The sequence below is a fragment of the Alexandromys fortis genome, unplaced genomic scaffold, assembly GCF_014885135.2.
Source record: "Alexandromys fortis isolate MF-2015 unplaced genomic scaffold, M_Fortis_MF-2015_v1.1 scaffold_7, whole genome shotgun sequence".
NCBI lineage: Eukaryota > Metazoa > Chordata > Mammalia > Rodentia > Cricetidae > Alexandromys > Alexandromys fortis.
Genome location: NW_026067920.1, coordinates 1,278,585 through 1,297,846, shown reverse-complemented (window position 1 = coordinate 1,297,846; position 19,262 = coordinate 1,278,585). Strand labels below are relative to the sequence as shown.

At 50.1% G+C, this 19,262-nt stretch overlaps 1 protein-coding gene across 1 annotated transcript in view; it reads left to right on the top strand.

The window, feature by feature from the left end:
* CUNH4orf50 (chromosome unknown C4orf50 homolog) overlaps positions 1 to 6,041 on the top strand; it is a 65,108-nt gene extending 59,067 nt beyond the window's left edge. Inside the window, exons 13-14 of the mRNA XM_050141064.1 lie at positions 4,317 to 4,331; positions 5,948 to 6,041. Coding sequence (XP_049997021.1) covers positions 4,317 to 4,331; positions 5,948 to 6,041 — 109 coding nt within the window. The remainder of the gene's footprint in view (positions 1 to 4,316; positions 4,332 to 5,947) is intronic.
* The last annotated feature ends 13,221 nt before the right edge of the window (positions 6,042 to 19,262 follow it).

The window sequence follows — 19,262 nt, the reverse complement described above, 5'->3', positions numbered from 1 at the left end:
GGTGCTTTGCAGCCTGGGTCAGACTGTGGCAGCACCTTCACCACAGCCTCGAGCCATCAACCCTCTGTCCGCCATTGCATGGTCATTGCTTTGTCCGTCAGTAACAACCCCCTTTGGGGTTTCTTGGTCATTGAGACACAGATACAGCTAATTGTACAATGAATCGCGGTCTGACTTGTAGTAGAAAATGATCAGGAACAGGAAAGACATCCAATTGTATTAAGCAAATGATGCTACAGCACAGTAATGAAGCGCTGGTTCATGTGCCCTGGGTACTGAGAGCTGTATGTACGCACTGAGGACCGTCTCGGGATGCGGGAACCCAGTGAGGAAGGGGCTGTGGATAATGGCTGGGAAGATAATGCTGGGGAAAGGTAAAATGTTGAATGCAAATGCCTCCCACAGCTTTATAATATCAGCTCTGTTAACACACAGCCCTGCGAAGGTTGACTCAGTGTTTATTTCAATCTGTTTCCCCAAGTGTCTTGAAAGGAAACCCGATACTTACCTTACATGGAGGGGAGAGGCAGAGCAGCTTTAAAGCATCTGCCACATAGACTTCGATGAGCTTCTGAGGGTGATATGTCTGTGTATCAGAATCACTGACCCTTTGGGAGCAACACAGCCACCCCCTTTAAGGCTGACAGCCCGAGGCTGCAGTGTATAGGGGCATTTGTGACCGCAGCTCTTCCGGCAGATTCTCAGGGAAGCCTCCATCTTTCCGTTCCCATCTGTGTCCCTGCAAGGACCTGCTCCTGCTTCCATGAAACACTGACTGAGCAACAAAGGTGATTTGTCATCTGCTCCACGTGCTCTCTGGAGGCCCAGAGCTCAGCTGCAGCTGGCTGTCATCGCTGTCAAGCTGATAGCTGTCCTGTGCATGTGTGTGTGTTTGAGTACTATGTGTGCCCACAGAGAGCTTCGTCCAGTGCTTTCACCTTTGCTCTTACGTGGTGAATGCCCTTGCCGCTCTGATTTAGGACCCTCCCATGACAGATATTCAGTGGATGGAGCATGAACACTGTCCCAGGGCCTTTTGTGACCGAGTTTTATTTCTGACTTAATGAGCTACACTGAATTCAATCATCATGCGTCTCATGAACGCTTGCCATTTATAGATGACTATAAATGTTATGTCCCTTAATATCGTGAGTTCCATGTGTTAATTTCAGCTTTGTGTTTGTGGGTCCCTCAAAGGAGCTGGAATTGGGACTGGGAGAGGAGTGGGGCTGGCCTCACAGTCCACCCGGGGGCACAGAGCAGGCATCAGTGGCAGCCCTGCACAGCAATTGCTGGGAGAGAACCTGGGCAGCAGGGGAGCTGGGCAGCGCAGCTGAACCAAGGTCCAGGAGGAGGCCCCACCCAAGCTGAACTGGGGACTTGGGAGACAGGAATTAGTCCTCCAAGGGCCAAGACAGGAGGACTAGAAGGCTGTGTAGAGCAGGGAATTGTGTAGGGCAGCTGTGATGGAGGAGGACAAGGCCTGGAGGACCCTGCCTTTGAGGAATGGGGGGTCCTGAGGCTGGCCTTGGACAGTGGCCATCAGATCTACCATTTGGTAGCTTCATTCTGACTCCCTGATGCCTGAACTATGGCTCCCATGCACAGAGGGCTGGTTGGGCAGCGGGGATGAGACTCCCAGTTCTCCTGCCAACCCTGGTCCTGCTTGTTGCTTAAAGCACCTCATACATCTGACCGGCAGGCAGGCACACACTGACGGGAAGACAGACAAACATCTCTTGGTGGCCACTTCTTCCCTCTGCACAGAACTAGCCAAGGATAGGCTGAGGGACATTTCCTGAATGTGGGAATAAGAAAATGGAAATGAAATGAGGCAGTAGGAAATGTGTGGACCCGGAGGCTCTGGGGGAATGCATGTGAACGAGGGGAGGGGCACTCTGCTTTCAAAGGCCAGGGGTCTGGGCCTGGCCAGAATGCAGCCAGGAGGAGGGTCATGGGGGAAGTTAGATGTCCTTGATGCTTAGAAACCGGGTTCAGTCAATTCGTCTAGCTTTTTCTTTGGATCATAAATACTGTCTCCTTGCCTGAGGACACAGGCACCTTGCAGGCTGGCTGCTTTTAAACCAAAGGAGGTCACCATTTCATTTCAATTTTTATGTTTGTTTTGGTCTTCTAAGACCAAATTTCACTTTGTAGTCCAGGGTAGCTTTGAAGTCATGGCGATGCTCCGGCCTCAGCCCACCCAGACGTAAGGGACCACCATTACATGGCTGAGCAATATTTGTGGGGAGATCATGGCTCAGTTGTCATTCTTCAGTGGCTGAACATTTGAGTTCTACCATGTTTGGCAGTTATGAATATGTAAGTTACCAGAGTAACCAGATTAGACCTTCCAGAAAGAATCATAAAGGGAACACACCCGGGATATCCACAATCATTGTCACTGTTCATTCACGCATGGCTTAGTCTTCCCCATGGCCAGGGATCCCAGGGGGTGGTGGTCCCTAGACCCCTTGCTGCACAGCCTCAGCCTTCCCTGGGGTCTCCAGGTCTGCCCTCATGCTAAGGACTCTCCCTACAGCTGGTCTCTTCGTCTCTTTCCTGATTCCTCAGACCTCCCTACCAGCTTCCTTGCCTCTCTAGCTCCAGCTGGTCCCTGCTTCCCACGGCCAAGGCCAAAGTCAGGGTGCTGTCCTCACCCTACACCCAGTGTCTCTCCTGCCAGACATGGCCCCAGAGCCAGAGTTCACTCTGTTCAGCTCTGACTGCAGAGTCTCTGCCTTAAACATGTGTAGGGGGCAGGTTGCCACAGAAACACGCATGTATGATGACAAGATACAGTCAGCCTTCAATAGCAGCCCGAGCTGGGTGTGGTGGCTCGTGCCTGGACTTCTAGGACACAGCACATGGGGGCAGGAGGAACAGAAGTTCAAAACCATCCTTAGCTAAGCAAGGAGGTCAGGGCCAACCTGGGTTGTGTGAGCACCTGCCTCAAACAAGTGAATACGGGCCCTAGTGACCAGCCCTGCCACCTTCCCTACCATACCACTCTCCCCACAGCCTAGGATTGAGTCTGTATCTCCAGGTGTCAGGTCACAAGCTGAATGATCACCACATCCTAGACAAGCTACAAGGCTCCCTATTCCTCCTCACCTGGAAAGGACACGTCATAAAAAACATGGCAGCTTGGAGACCATCACCCCTCCATGGTTCGCTCAGCCTGGTCAAGCTTCTAAAGCCTGTACTCAGCTGCTCTGACTTCTGCTCCTGCTCTCTGAGAGTTTCCTTCCTCCCCCTGGCCTTGAAGCTTCCACCAGGAACACTGGGAGCCTCTTCCGTTCCACCCCACTCTATCCCTGAACTCTCTGGCTGCTTTTCCAGGCTTGCCTCACACATACATTTAAGCCCCTCAAGGCTGAACTACATCCCCAGTCATTTTTTTTTTCTTTTAGGCAGGGTCTTCCTTACTCAAGCTGGCCTTGAGCTCATGATCTTCCTGTCTTACCTCCCAGCCCCACATCAGTAGCTGGAATTACAGACCTATGCCACAAACCTTTGGTTAAAACTGCTTTACATAGGTTTAGCGGACAGTACCCTTCCCTCCGCTCCATCCCCATTTGTGGTGGATCCCATTGAAATGGGAGCGGAGACCCAGATTCTGATCATCGCTAGCCTCTGATTTCCACAGTGCTGACAAGTGTTGTTGTTGTTTTTACTCGTTGGCTCTTTGGGGGTCCACCACTTAGCTCCCAAATAAATCACATGCATGGAGTATTATTCTTTTTTATAAATGCCTGGCCTTAGCTTGTCCTGTTTCTAGACTCCTTTCCTTAACTTAAATTATCCCATCTATCTTTTGCCTCTGGGCTTTTTCTTTCTCTTACTTCTGTGTTCTTTACTTTCACTCTTACCCCATGGCTGTGTGACTGTGTGGCTGTGTGGCTGTGTGGCTGTGTGGCTGTGTGGCTGTGTGGCTGTGTGGCTGTGTGGCTGTGTGGCTGTGTGGCTAGGTGCCTGGGTGCCTGGGTGCCTGGGTGCCTGGCCCTCCTCTCCATGTTCTCTTACTCCTCAGTCTTCTCTTTCTTCTTGTATTTATTCTCACCACCTTCCAGCCCTGCCTATTTTTTCTCCTGTCTAGCTATTGGGCAGTCAGCTCTTTATTAGGCCAATCAGGTGTTGGAGACAGGCAAAGTAACACAGCTTCACAGAGTTAAACAAATGCAACATAAAAGAATGCAGCACATCTTTGCATCATTAAACAAATGTTGCACAGCATAAACAAATGTAGCACATCTTAAAATAATATTCCACAGCAGATAAGGGCATCCACCATTCTTTTTACTCTCTTGTTTCAGTGGTCCTAAGGTGAGGTAGGTGGCAGGTGGTGTCATCTCCAAGGCAGAACTCCAGGGTTGCATGACCTGTAGTTGGTCCAGTGACCCCTCTTGTGAGACTAGCCCTGGACTACAGGCTCCTGTAGTTTGTTAGAATCTTTGCCTTACAAGTAACTTTAACCCCAGTGAGTGAGATCTGTCTCAGGCTGGACCCAGGGTGAGGTGGGATCTTAGGACAGAACCCCCTCCCAGTTTCCAAGGCTCCTACCTCAGGATTGCACTGCCCAGAGCCCGTTCCTTCTCTTGCCTGCTCAGACTGTGTCCCCACTTCCGGGTCAGCCCTGACCCAGTTATAGTTCTCCTCCTTTTTCCAGCCTTCTGCCCCAGGGTGGTTCCAGGGACCTCTTCTTCCACTCCTGTCGGCTCTTTCCCCTTTTCTGTTAACAGTGAATAAGATGATAGAAAATGCCAAGTGCCAGGTTCTGTGCCTGGCTCAGGTGACATCAGTTGGTGTCCTGTATCATCATTATTGACAGACCCAGGGTTGAATCCCAGCTCCCCTCTCCTTCGCTGTGGCCCTTGAGTGAGATGCACCTCTTTCGTGAACATCAGATTCCCATCCATGGTCAGTGGTTATTGAATTTCCCTGCATTGCTGCTGGGCTGTGCAAAATAAAACCTAGCAGCCCGTGTAAGGGGTCCAGTACTTAGAGGCCACAGAGAATGCCTGGCCCTGTCGTCCCTGCAACAGGCAATGCTCTGGCTACCATCCAGAAAGCATCTCATTCACAGGTCCCCACGTACAGAACTCCATGAGTTCCCAGGGAGATAATGTGTGCAAAGTGGTTTGTAGATACTCAAGTACTCTGCAATGTTTATGATGATTATTGCTAATTAAAATTTAGGACAGCCTGGAGAGAGGCAGGGAGTGAGCTACAGATCTGCCTGCCTCCTTCTGAGGGTCTTTTAGAGGCCTGAATGAGAAAGTTGCATGTGTGAAGAGAGCCTGTGAATGACTCCGGGGTCCTTGTTCTGAAGCCTCACCCAACCCTGGAATATGTGATAAGTGGTCACTCTGGGTACTTTCTTATTCCCTGCTTATCCTCAATGGCATTGCCTGCCAAGTGAGAGGTGCTGAGCTAACAATGGGCAGCTGACCGCCCAGCAGGGTGGAATGGGAGTATTACTAACCCACGGAGCATCTCTGCAGATCTTTGCAAAGGGACCATAGAGTTAATCACTGGCAATTTTTCTGAGCATCAACTTTTGGGACAGAAAAAATGAGAGGGTTCTTGTTGCCCATATTGGTATTGGTCCCTAACAGTCTGGGCATGCTCTTTGGCTCCTGCTGATACTCTGGGCTCTGAGAGCCTTGTTCCCAACAACCTGTCTCTCTTGCAGCCATGAGGTGGACTAGCTGCTCCGTCATCTTCCATGTTTGCCTGTCCTCTGAGCTCCCATCCCTCCTCTGGCCAAAAGCCAGTCAGCTGGGGAGGAGACTCACTTGGTTGCCACTGCTTCCGGATGCTCGGTTTTCATTGGGAGACCTTTCAATAGGGCCAGAAAGATAATGTCTTTCAGATTATATGAGAGCTGAGCACCCCTCCCCCTCCTTTTTTCCTCAGCTCTGGTTCCCTTTTCCTTTCCTTCCAGATCCCGCTGTGTTGGCTTTTCCTGGGAAATGGAGGATGTGCCTGTCCCAGTGAGAATCCGTGGGAGGTGCTGTTGGAGAAGCCCCAAGCCTTAAGCCTTAAGCCTGGGGGTCTGTTCCCCACCCAGGCAGGGCTGTAGTCTAGCCCAGTGATTCTCATCCCTGGTTGCACAGGAGGAAGGTGGGAACTTGATCAGATAGCATATCTGAGTCCCTCAGGACACTCTGCCCGCCTGACCTGCAAAGACACGGTTGATACTTTCAGAAACCCTCAATTGGGAGGTGTCAGTGTGCTGCCAGGCATAGGGACCCAACATGGTGACTGCAGAGGATGCTGTGAAGGAGGATAAACTGAACCACAGAAGTCTAGCAGTTCCCTTAGGGTACCCTCCAGATGCACAGGCAATAAGCATCCATTTTCATCAGCCAGCTGGGGTGTGCTCTGCCCTCCTACCCATCTTGATCCCTCAGCAAACACCCTAAGGCAAACATTGCAAGTCAACCTTGGATCCAGCATAGCCTGAGCTCCGTGACTCTTTGGCACCTGCCCCGGCACCGAGTGTGGTCCTAGGTCCTGGGTTCTGAGTTAGTCAGGAACGTGGCTCGGGAGCAGAACTACCCCAATCTATACATGGGCTTCTGCCAGGCTGCAATGATTTATGGGAGCTGGTGGAGGCCTGGTGACTCCCAGTGACCTGTGCAAAGCAGGGCTTGTGGTGAGCGCAGTTGAAAGGCTGGGATGCTGGATAATTAAATACTTTGCTGAGGCTGGGTGGACGCTTTCCAGACTTGAGAATGAAATGCGGTGGCTCTCCGGGGAGACTGGGTTGAGGCTGCCTGTGCTCTGGCCTCGGCAGCTCACGGCTGTTCTTCTTTCCGGGTGGATCACTAACGGTTTTTGGTGGTGGTGGTAGTTTTTTCTTCCTTCCTTCCTTCCTTCCTTCCTTCCTTCCTTCCTTCCTTCCTTCCTTCCTTCCTTCCTTCTTTCTTCCTTTTTTCCTCATTTAGGCTTTTCTGCATGGTTCACAGATATATCTGATTTTAAATGGGAGATTGTCTAGTGTTTGCAACCCTGGCTGGCTGAGCAGGGCTGTGCAAGAAGGCTGCCTGTCAGCAACTTGCAGGAAATCTCAATCCAGTTCTCCTTCCCTTAAGATGCCTGGGGTGCAGAGGAGCTCGTGGAGACACCTGCCTTGCAGAGAAAAGGAAGATCTGATTCCAGTACTGATCTATCTGTTATCCCCCAGCTAGACGACTCTGAGGAAGTTACTTAGTGTCTCTAAGCTTGGCTTCTTCATCTAGAACTGAGGGATGACTGTAGTAGGTATCACAGAATTAGAGAACTTTATGGAATCACGCATGGCCACCAGCAGCAGAGCCTTGTGGGTATATGTATCCTGGAAGTGCCCTTCTTAGACTGAACTTTTTCTTGTAGAGCTAATTCCAGTCCTGGTCTTGTATCCTCCGGCCTGTGGGACAGAGGCTTTGGGGCCCTGGTGCACATTCTAGCCAGTCTTCCACTGGCCAGTGCAGCTCTCCTAGGGCCTCAGGCACCTGCCTGCCCAGGAAGCGGAACATCTCAATGGTTTTCTCTGGTCTTGCCAGATGGTTCTTAGCGTCATGATTTTCTCTCTCTCTCTCTCTCTCTCTCTCTCTCTCTCTCTCTCTCTCTCTCTCTCTCTTTTTCTTTCTTGAGACAGGGTTTCTCTGTAGCTTTGGAGCCTGTCCTGGAACTAGCTCTTGTAGACCAGGCTGGCCTCGAACTCACAGAGATCCACCTGCCTCTGCCTCCAGAGTGCTGGGATTAAAGGTGTGAGGCACCACCGCCCAGCCGTCATGATTTTTTGTAACAGGAGTGACTTCCATCCTAACCAGAACACTGGCTTCTCTGCCTTCTGCCTCACACTTGGTTCCTCCTCTTGCACCTGCCTGCATGCACATTCTGACTTAGGCCTCTGGCCTGTAGGAACCTAAGCTGTGACTATTGTGAAAGAAGGAGTTGCCTTTGCCCAGAAGATGCCCTTGTTCCCCTTGGTGTCTCACAGAAGCCTGTCCAGCACATGGACTGAGGGAGGAGGCCAGAGATTGGTCCAGCTTTTTCTCTTAGCTCTGCTTTGTTCTCCTCAGTGGGTGGAGCTTAGGTGCAAGGCTGTGTCAAGCAGGATAGCTCCACCCCTCTCAAAGATAATTGGTCGACAGTCAGGAGACTGACTGATACCAAGCCAATCAGAACTCTAGCAGGATCTGCCTGTCTCAACTACCTAGAACTCCAAACTAATTGGAGCTGGGTAGGGTGTTGTGTCTGAGAGAAAAAGCCACAGGCCAGAGAAAGAGGGTGCAGTGGTGGTCTCCCGTGGGACAGGACCCAGTCACAGTCTGAAAGCCTAACTCTACTCAAGGTAGTCCATCCTCCCCTGGGGTTACCTAGCAGCCTTTCTGGAAAAGCCAGTTTGTTTCTAGGCAACTTCATTCACAGGCGGCCACATTGTAGGGACATAAATATAACTGGTGTATCTCAGGAAAATATATGGCTCCAGATCTGGAACATTCCCAGAAAAAGATGAGTAGGTGTGACCTAGGAGGAGCGCTCGAGAAGAAGGGGAAAGAAGGTGAATGGAGATTCAGGCCTCTTCTCGGGGCTTTTCCGGCACCTCCCTGACACTCCTGACCACCTAGCTGCACTCTGCTTCTTAGAGGCTCACTGTCTTCAGTGTGCTGGCATCGCCTAGAGCACTTGTCTGAACGTCACAAGGTGGCTGCTGCAGCTTCAGACTTCACGTGTCTGAATAGGAAAGGGAAGTGCAGGCCTCTCCTAGTTCCTAATGTTGCATTGTTTCTCATTGGCCAGAATGGCCAGAAACTGCTCTGAAGCCGTTTCTCCCAACACGAGTATTTTCCTTTTCAGCATCTCAGATAAGAGGCAACTGGGAAAGGAGGCTGGAAATAGCTGTGAGTTAGCACACAGACTGTGTCTTTTCCTGGTGGTGTAAGAACTCTCAGCATCATAAAAGAGCAAGGGCCTCTGAGTGGCAGAAACTGAATAAGACTAGACTTCAAGGTGTGGGGCTGGGGCAGAGTGGGGAAAGAACTTGACATAGTGACAGCCCCAGCTTAGTGCTGGGAAGGACTGCAGCTGACCTCACCTTCTGGAACCTCCAGGCTGGCTATTGGCTGGAGGAGGTCAGGGTAGCCAGACTGGGAGCCAGTGAGAGGTGCTCATTTACTCAGGTTTGTTGATACTGCAGCCGGTTATAGAGCACAAAGTGATGGGGTAGGTGACAGACACTATCTCAGGAGAACTCTGGGATGTGTCCTCGAAGGGCTGGGAATGGTGAAGTGGCACAAGTTTCTGGCTCTCAGTATCTTGGGTGAGGCTTGTATTTGCAAACAGGCAGATCTCAGGCGGCATCACTCACTCAGGTGCATAAAACAAGCTCAACTTTCCCACACCTAAAGTAGATCAAGAATGGATTCCTTTAGGGCTGCAGAGTAGGATGCCAGGCTGTTGAACAAGCAAAAGTAAGTGTAAGCGCCATTGCTCACGTTCCTTTAAGTAGGTGTGCTGAAATTGGAACAGAAGAAGCCGCAGTTAACAGTTAACGATTACAGCTATCGAAAGCTTCCAAAAAATAAATTCAAGTGATGTTTACTTTGTCCAGGAAAAAAAAAAGAGAAAAGTGGGTAAGAAGAAAACTGAAATTCATAAAAACAAAATTGCTATTAGCTTTCTCGCCTGTGTCATTTTTATCCCCCTGTGTACTTTTCCTTGTAATATTTATGGCCATGATCAATACCGAGTTTTATGAGCTGCCTTGTTGGATCTGGATCTCACTGCCATTCTCCCTGTGGTCAGTGTGGTCTTCAGATGCGTCACCTTTCACGGCTGCATAACAAAAAGCTGCTTTGACCCCTGTGACCCATCATTGGGCCGCGCTTCCATCCTATAATAATGCCATGCTGATTGTTATTATTTATGGATCTGCCTTTGTAGAAAGGAGCCTATATCTGGGAGGTAGTTCTAAGACACAGCCATGCCTCATGCCTATGGCTGGTTCAAAATGTCAACCTGGGACAGGAGTGAACCTAAAAACCCAGGGCTGGAGGGAGCCTGCTTTGTGTGTTTCCTCTTGGCAGCTGGGGTTTGCTCATAGTGTCTATGGGCGATTTATTGCCTCGTTTCTAGAGGGAATCGATCTGCCCCAACCCCAGTGTATGTAATGAGATTCAGAGCCCCGCCTCTGACAGACCCGTGAATTAAAGCCAGCCCAGCTTGGAGACCAGGAGAGGGGAGGCGACCCCATGAATCTTACTATTGATGCACAGATTAGGGCACATGGAGGAAAGAACGCTCTGTCTTTATCTTCTCTGTGTCTCACTATTCAGAAAGCTCCCAGAAGCTGGGGAGCAGCTCACCTAGTTCACAGTGTGAGCTCTTTCCCACTGCACGCCAGGGTGTTGACCCCCACCCCCGTGACCCCAAGAAAAGTCACTGCAGGTTTGCACTGATTCCAGTTCAGTTACTCACAGAGTCCTCGAGAGTCAGCTTCTTCCAACAGCCTTGTGGGTAGGGATTATTCCCCTCCATGTGCAGAAGGGGAAACTGAGGGAGCCTGCCTAAGGTCCTAGGGGCAATAAACCCGGAGTCCCTTATCTTCAATTGTTTATAAGGTCAGCAACTCGTGGAAGAGGTGGCCTTGTGTGGGTGAGGGGCAATGGCAGAAGACTCCCCGGGAGCACACCTTTCTTATTCAAACCAAAGTGAATCTCCACCCTCCTTCCTAGGGAACCCACACCCTTGTAGCCTGGAGACCCCCCCACACCATTCAAACCATCAGTCTCAGGCTATCCCAAGCTTCTCATCTAAATTGGAAGATTGGAAACCCTAATAAAGGCTTTCTGCTGCTGTGCCTGCCTCCTGCCTGACCCTAGTGCTCCCCATGTGCTCCCCTCCTCCTCTGGGAAGCCATGAGTAATAGCCTGCCTTCTCAGGCTGCTGTCTCTCTGACTGTGATGTTTGCTTGGCTGATTAAAACTCATGCTTTACCGTCATGCCTCTGATATAAGGGCACACGTATTTTTGTTTTTTTCTTTTGTTCTGTTTTGGAAATTTGGAAAAGTTATAATAAAATACTTTTTGTGCTGTTCTTCATAGAGGTACATCTGGTGTGGTTATAAAATTTTTTGATCAAGACAGTTTTTCTCTATCAACTTTGGAAAAATTAATATAGCCTCTTTTGTTCATTTGTGTACTCGTTCATCCTCTTACATATACAGTCTCCCCTAATGCATGCACACATGTACACGTATGCATATACAGAGGGATGCTCAGCTACCCCCTCCTGTGTGTGTGTATGTGTGTGTGTATGACTGTGTGTGTCCTATCAACCCTTCAATCATCAATCATGTGGTTGGCTCAACATCAGCAGTGATTTCAGTTTTAGGGCAGACCTCATCTGAGAGCCAATTACTAGACCTGTGCCAGCTCCTATTGTGGTAGTATTCTGTGCCCTGCCAGGGTCTAAGAGCAGCAAGAGGCCCATGATCTGCTGACCATGTAGCAGGTGAAATGGATCACCTGAGCAAACAAAGGCATTCTATTTGATGCTCTGTCCTTATTTGGAAGAGACTCAGAGCACCATTACCTGGCCTCATCATGGTGTCTATGGAGGATAGGAGGGTTTGGGCAACCACGCTTCACTATTCCAGCCAGAGGCTTCATAGAGCATTTTCAACATGGGGTGCACTTAGAGGTCATCATTTTCAACACGGGGTGCACTTAGAGTTCATCAGAGCCACAGACAAGAGGGAGGTGCTGTGTCCCTCCCCACTGGCTGGAGGATGATTGTCTCGAGACTCTGAGGATGGAAAGGTACAACTGACTGAGCCCAGGATCAGAGAAGTCTTGAGCCCCACGTTACTCATAAGGTAAGGCTGTGTCCTCAGCCAACAGGATGGAGAATCCAGGGATAGGGAAGATCTCCCAATGGAGAATGAAGACAGGAATTTCTTGAGATGGGGCCTAAGAACAAAACAAAACAAAAACAAAGACAAAACACTGTTTTACACCAAATCAGCATGAAGGTCATTCTTGCCCTTTTTCTATGCTGGTGTTCCTTTCTACAGAAGTGTGTATCAAAAACTGCTCGGTTTTCACTAGTCTCTTGTATTTATTATCATCTTATTTTCAGCATGGCTTTGGGAAAGGCCAGCAAACTCCCCACATTCAGCAGATAGAAGGGGAAGAGGCCCACAGTCTTGCAGGGCTGCCTGTTGGAGAAAAGCGGGGGTGCCACCGCTTTCATGTGTGGTGGGTGGGGCCAGACATCAACAGACCAGTCAAGAGCAGCTACAGGGAAAGACTTCCTTTTGATTCCTCTTGAACCCTAACAGCGCTTTCTGCTCATGATTGGGTGCATAGAAGTGTGGACGCAGCCCAGGTCTCACTCTAAAGAGGGAAATAATAGGTCATTTATTCTGAGCCAAATTCAGGTTGCCCCAGATAACACTTTTTTCCACGGAAGCAGTTTTGTGAGCTTTTGTAGTCACAGAAAGAAATCCGCACAGCAAAGCATCAGATGCATTGGAGGGAAGGATGGATACACCGGATCCAGCCAGGCAGGGCGATCTCTGCTGGAGGCCTCTGGTGCTATCTGTTGGCAGCCTTGCCTTAGGCATCCCAGAAGGTTTTCCCTGACAGTCACAAGGATGTTAGGTCAGAGAGGTGGCACAGAATGACACGGGTGTTGTCCGGGTGCTTGCAGGTCATAGGATGTCCCGATAAATGTGAGCCGGAAGTGAGGTGGAGACAGTGTTGGCTGGAGAATCAGAAAGTGATTTTGAGTTTGGATACCACTCTGGGGCCTCTTGCTCTTTGGGGGTCTGTTTCCTGAACTACCTATGTACAAAAAATTCTGGGTGGTCCCATAGCAAGAACTGGTCTGTTCGTTCAAACACTGAGATTCATACCGGCCCTGCTTTAGCTGAGTGCAGACCAGGAACACTGACATCTGAAGAGAGGAATTAGTGACCCGATGGAGTAGATGGGGTAGAGACTTAAATTTTGAAGCCTTGTATTTGAGGCTGGGTGGGAATCATGAATCTTATGTTTGATTTCCATCATTTGGCAGAAAAAGAATTCTGACTGTTGCTCAAGCAATGTCTTGAAACTTGCTACCTCAGAGGGGAGTCTCATTAAGGTGATCTGGGTCTAGCTTGTTTAGGTCTCTCACTGTTCGTACTTTCCCATGAGTGGTTTCTCCGGGGCTTGAAATGTTTTCTGTCTCTGTGATTTGCTTAAGGGTACCGGTCCTGAGTCTCCGAGGCTTCTTCTAGCTTCTAGTGTTACCACTTCCTGGATGTGGGACTTGGCTGTATAGTCCGAAGTGTGGATAAAGATATACATGCATCTTAGGTACCAATAAGATTCTTATTGATTAGGTACCAATAAGAGTGTGGCAGCTGTCCAAGAGGACACCAGTCCAGGGAGGTGCCCACAGTCCAAGCTTCTGGGATGGCATGCTTTGACCTGCTAATCCTCTGTCCTGGAACAGTGGGCTGACTCCTAGATGGTGGGTTCCTAGGGTAAGGCTCTCTTTGGTGCTTCCCACAGGATCCTCCTTGAACTCTAGGCTCCCCACTTCCATACCCCATCACTGTCACTAGAGGGGCTGGTGCCCCTCCGTCCTAGGAACTGCAAGCACCAATCCCTAACACCTGGCTGTGTCCAGACGGTGAACTGAGCCAAGGATTCAGTGACTAAGCTGGAGCAGGCATTCTGGGAAGCACTGGAAGGACTGACGGAAGTGAATAGCCTAGGCAGACACAGAAGGGAGTTCAGTGAAATTCCAGGCTGCCCTCTGGGCACCCACAGTGGCCACAGCCACAGCAGGGAGTTCAGTCAGACAAAGAAGGGCTCAAGTTTTCAGGACATGCAGGAGAGTCAGGCGGGGCTAGATATCATGGAATAGTCTGTATGTCTTGTGAGGAGCTTGGCTGTTTCCTCAGAGCAGTGCAGGAAGAGACAAGGTGGTTTGAGGCAAGGTGATGACTTCATCCTCTTTCTAGGAATTCTGGCAGCTGCTTGGAGTAGGGAGGGACCAGCCTGGGAGCAAGAGCCTGCCAGGAATCTTCCCCAGGCAGGAAGTCGTGGTGGCTAGGCTGGGGTTGGCAGAGTGGAAGAGAAAGAGCCTCCAAACTTGTATTTGGTCGCCTGCCTTCCTTCATATATTTCTCTTCTTTCCTTCTTCCTCCCCCCTTTCCTCTCTGCCTCCCTGCTTCTGTTCCTTATCTTCCTCTCTCTCTACCTTTCCTTCTTTCCTTCTTTCTTTCTTTCTTTCTCTTTCTTTCTTTCTTTCTTTCTTTCTTTCTTTCTTTCTTTTTCCCTTCCTTTCATTGTTTCATAATTAAGCCCAGAATGGCCTAGAACTCACCATTTAGCCCAAGCTACCCTTGAACTTATGGCAATCCTCCTCCCTCACCCTCAGAAGTGCTGGTGTGAGCTCCAAGCTGCTTTTCACCTGCTTTTCATGGTCTTCTGGGGTTTTGATTTGAGAGAGAGGCCTCCATCTATGTCCCCACTGAGATTTGTGACCTTATGATCCAGTGAAGCAAATGGTATCAAGGGCAGGCACATTCCCAGCCTCCTGTCGGGCTGCACTCTCTTGCGAAGGAGCTGTCTTCACAAGGGTCTGGCACTAAGTAGGGCATAGACTACTGTCCCCATTTTTGGCCTCATTTCCTGTACCCCAGGGCTTCTCCCCCCCTGTCATGTTGTTGCCTTCCTGCCCGAGCCTCCACCATGGTCTGCTCACACAGGTCCTCCTTCTTTTGACGATGCCAGGAGGCTGAAACCTGGTCTCATGTTCAGGAGTCCTCTTGACATTCGCAGCCACCATGCAGGGTGCTCTCTCCTTTTCATGGGCTTCCACCTGCCATCTCAGGAGGCTCTTCCAGGTCCTCCCTTCTCCCACTCCCCACCACCCCAGTGTCTTTCCTAAGACTTCATTCTGTAGCTATTGCGGTTCACTCGGCCAGCGGCCCTCAAGGACAAAGGTATCCTGGCAATGACACATAGACATGTAGTAGGTATTTAATAGGGAACAAATGAGTGAGGGCGAGGGAGGAAGGGAATGAATGAGCGCGTGAATAGGTAAAAGAGTGGGAAAGAGAGTGAGGAACAGGTCAGCTAGTAGGCAAGCCCTCTCACTGTTCCATAGTCCTGGGCCCTCAGCTGGAGCCAATCCTGTCGGTCCATGTCTGAGCTTCTTCACTCTTCCTACAGCCCCTTGTCACACAGTGGGCCCGAGGATTCCTCTCTTGTCCTTCAGGCACCTGGTTGATTCTACTCCACCTGAGGGCCTTTGCACTCTGATTCCTGGGACTCTTTGCCTTGTTTCCTGGTCTCTTTGGTCACTGGGGTTTCAACTCAGACGTCACAGCCTCCCATCTCTACTGACCATGCAGACTCCTTTCCCCACAGCTTTTTATCTCATTACTGAATTCCGGATGGTTTCCTCACATCTGTCTTTCTGTCCACCACTTCTCTCTTTATCTTTGTTTATCTGCCATTTAACCTGCTGAGAGAGGTCTCATAAAAGCTATTCCAACATTTTTCTTTACAGGGGCATGTACATGCATGTGCAAGCTTTCACACACACACACACACACACACACACACACACACACACACACACAAAATGACTGCTATGAGCTTCTCATTTTAACATCCTTTCTGGAATCCAAATTTTATCCTGAAACTGAACCTGTGAACATCCCACACGGACTTTGGAGGTGACCATATGGTCTTCATTAATTCTGTGTATTAATCCTTGCATATTTCTTGGTGAATACAAGATCAATGTGAGAATTTAAGCATGAACCCTGTGTGTAATGTGATGCTTGCTGTCTTGAGCTGTCAGTGTAAGCTAGGGGTGAGGCTGTTACTCAGCTCTGTCTAGGGACTGTGCTCTGTGCTCAGAATGGAGCCCGTCTCAATGCAGTGATACCCAAGTACCAGGTGCTGAGGCTGCGAGGTTCAGAATACTCGGAGCAGGGAAGAGTATGGGCCCCTCTGGATATACAGACCTCTGGGATCTACCCTGTGCACAGGGTCTGAAGAGCTTTGAACATTCCTAGGACCTGAGCACTTGTGAAGCTCCACAGAGACTCTGATGGAGAGGGAATTCTGGCCCCAGACATCCTGCGAGGTCAAGGATTCGCACTGAGTTTATTTTTGTCTCACTCCCCACCCCCAACATGTGATACAGCACAGAGGAAGAACGCTATAAATACATTTTGAAAAGCAAAGCAGTCTGCAACCACCGAGAGAGAGAGAGAGAGAGAGAGAGAGAGAGAGAGAGAGAGAGAGAGGAGAGAGAGAGAGAGAGAGAGAGAGAGAGAGAGAGAGAGAGAGAGAGAGAGAGGAGAGAGAGAGAGAGAGGAGAGAGAGGAGAGAGAGGAGAGAGAGGAGAGAGAGGAGAGAGGAGAGAGAGAAGAGAGAGAAGAGAGGAGAGAGAGAGGAGAGAGAGAAGATAGATAGATAGATAGATAGATAGATAGATAGATAGATAGATAGATAGATAGATAGATAGAACAATGAGATCTGCACTACAGGACTGGGCACTGAGGATGATGCTGGGGACGACAGTCTTGTGAGGGAAGCAGCTCAGACTGTGCTGCTGCTGTCCAACTCCACAGCCCCTCAGCATCACAGCAAAGCTGGCCTTGGTGACGTCAGCTGTGGGGCTGGCCGCGGAACTGCACGGGGATGCTCTGCTCTGGTAGGGTATCACTCTTCAGGGGTCTCCCTCTGGGCTGTCACACTGCCCAGAAATTTGAATGAATCTGGCAGCTTCCCTACGGGCTCCTCTCCAGCCTGCATTTCCCAAACCCCACCCAGTTTGCACTATCTCCAGCCTCTTGTGTGTTCTCTGCCTAGAAGACTCCTATGGGTCTCTGTTATCCTGCCCGGAAATCACAATCTCTAGGAATTCACCAATCCCCATAGTTTTCTTTCTTATTTCTCCTTCCTCTCTGAACCCTCATCATGCCCAGCACCCCTCTCTCCTCCAGCCACACAGCCCCTCTCTTTTCAGCTCTCACCGTATCGGTTTCTCTCCACAGGACCCTGCCCAGGCTGCCTGGCAGTCTCCTCTCATTCATGTTCCTATTCTGCTACCTCCATGGCTCCTTCCTGGCACCCGCAGTAACTGTCCTGATTTAGTACAGCTGTGATTTCTCCACCTCTCACTGTTTCTTCCAGCTCAGTGGAACCACCACAGGGTTGTCTGTATGGTCTGAACCTGGCACCAGGCCTGGAAGAGGCTAGGATCTGATAACTCTGTCAACAGAACAGAAAAAAACACCCCTGAGACCCCGTTGCTCTCTTCCTTTGGTCAGTTCTCAAGCCTTCTTTGGACTATTGGCCCCCACAAAGGCCTCATGAACACTAGAAAGCCTTGTGCACCAGATTTGACCGTGTAACACTTCCATTGAACTCCCATGGCTCAGGGACACCCCAGTAACAAGGCAGCTCTCTGAAAACACCAGGTAGCTTCTTTTCCAAGTGTAAGCAGCTGGAGAGTTGTCCTGCAGGGCCTATGCATGTGGAGATTCAAGGCACGACCCCAGCAATCTGAAGGCTGGCCCATCTGGACAGCTCTCAGTGGTGGCCACACGGGTGGCCTGCTCCCTCCAGAGACTCAGCTCCCTGCTCTCCCTTTTACAGGAAAGAAGATGGCACCATCCGGCACAGCATGCTGGCACAGACGAATGGCTGTCCCAGGTGACCAATGGAGCAGAGGTGGCTCTGTGATTTACAGTCCTTTCATGAGCTGAGCTACAAGCCGCATCACCACCCCCTGTCCCAGTCATCATGAGGGGATATGTCTCTCTGCACGAGGCCGGCAAGAGCCTCAGAAGTCCCCGGAATTGGCAGGACCCTGGGATTTGGAGTTTCCTGACTGGCTGTGTCACTTGCACAAATGGCTTAACTTTTTGAATGTCTCCTTCTTAACCTGTTTGGGGAGTCTTTCTCCCATGTATGATGGATGGCAAGTCATCCTGACACTTCAGGATGGTGACTCTTGTGTTGGAGCATCCTGGTGTTTGTGAACTATCTTTTGCTCACCTCCCTGATGTCATTCAGGACTTGCTGTCTCGAAGCACACACCGTATCACTGATGTCTCTTCTACCTGCAGTAGGTCATGAGGCCTGCCTAGGATGGTTATTAAGTGACCTTGGTGATGATCTGGACATCATGGAGGTTCTACAGAGTTCCGGGCTGAATGGAGGTCTCACCTGTACTGGGAATTGTCTAGGGAGAGTCCCCCGATGTCATCAGGGTCTCAGCGTCAAGCCGTGGTGGGAAGAGAACTCTACAGGGGATCCAAATACCTGCCTCTGCCCCTTCCTTGCTGGTGACCCTTAGGCTATCCCTTGACCTCGAAGGGCTTCAGGTCCTCAGCTGTGTAGTGGACACACCCACATGCTTTCCAGTTCACTAGCAGCTGCAGCACCTCCCTGTCTGGCATCATGGCTCTGTCGCTCCTGGTTATGAGCTCCCATTGCTGGTTTCTCCTGAGAGCAGGTTCTGACTCAAGGGAAAGGCTCCAGGTAGCCTCTCTGCTTCCAGGAGGAGGAAAGAGAACTGCTTGTCCAAACACAGGCCACTTCTAACAACTGTGTCCTCTACTTGCCCCGTAGGTAGTCTCAGCTTGCCAAGCAAGCAACCCATACCAATGCTTTGTCCCATATCTGTGTTCTTATCCAGGGGCTTAGTTTCCTTGAAGGGGTGGGGTATTTCCCTTTAAGGGTGATGGGGCTGGCTGGTTCTGGCAGATGGGTATCCAACAAGACCTTTTGAGATCTAAGTACTCCCAGAAGATACAGGACCACCAAGATTCTGCTTGGATAATCCTCCAGGAGCCAGCTTCCTAGACTTGCTGCTGTGTGTCCAAGTGGAGGGTAGGAGATGGGTAATTCAGTAGGGATTTCTTGGGCTTGTGAAGAACCCGGGGCTTTGGTCAGTGAGGGAGGAGTGATAGACATAACCTATATGCTCAAACACAGAATCTAGCCCACAGTAGACACACAGACTGACCAAAACCCTGTCTTTGTGAGTTGTGTTTTTGATTAGACTGAAAGTGCAGAATATAAACTCAGTGTCACGACCATCTCAGCCCTCCAGTTCACTGCACTGAGCACATCCGCACATTCAGAGATGTGCAGCCATGGCCTCTACTGTCTCCAGGGCTCTTTGGTCTTCTCAACTAAAAGCCTATGTCCATTACACACTAGTTCCTCTTCCTCTTGGTCCA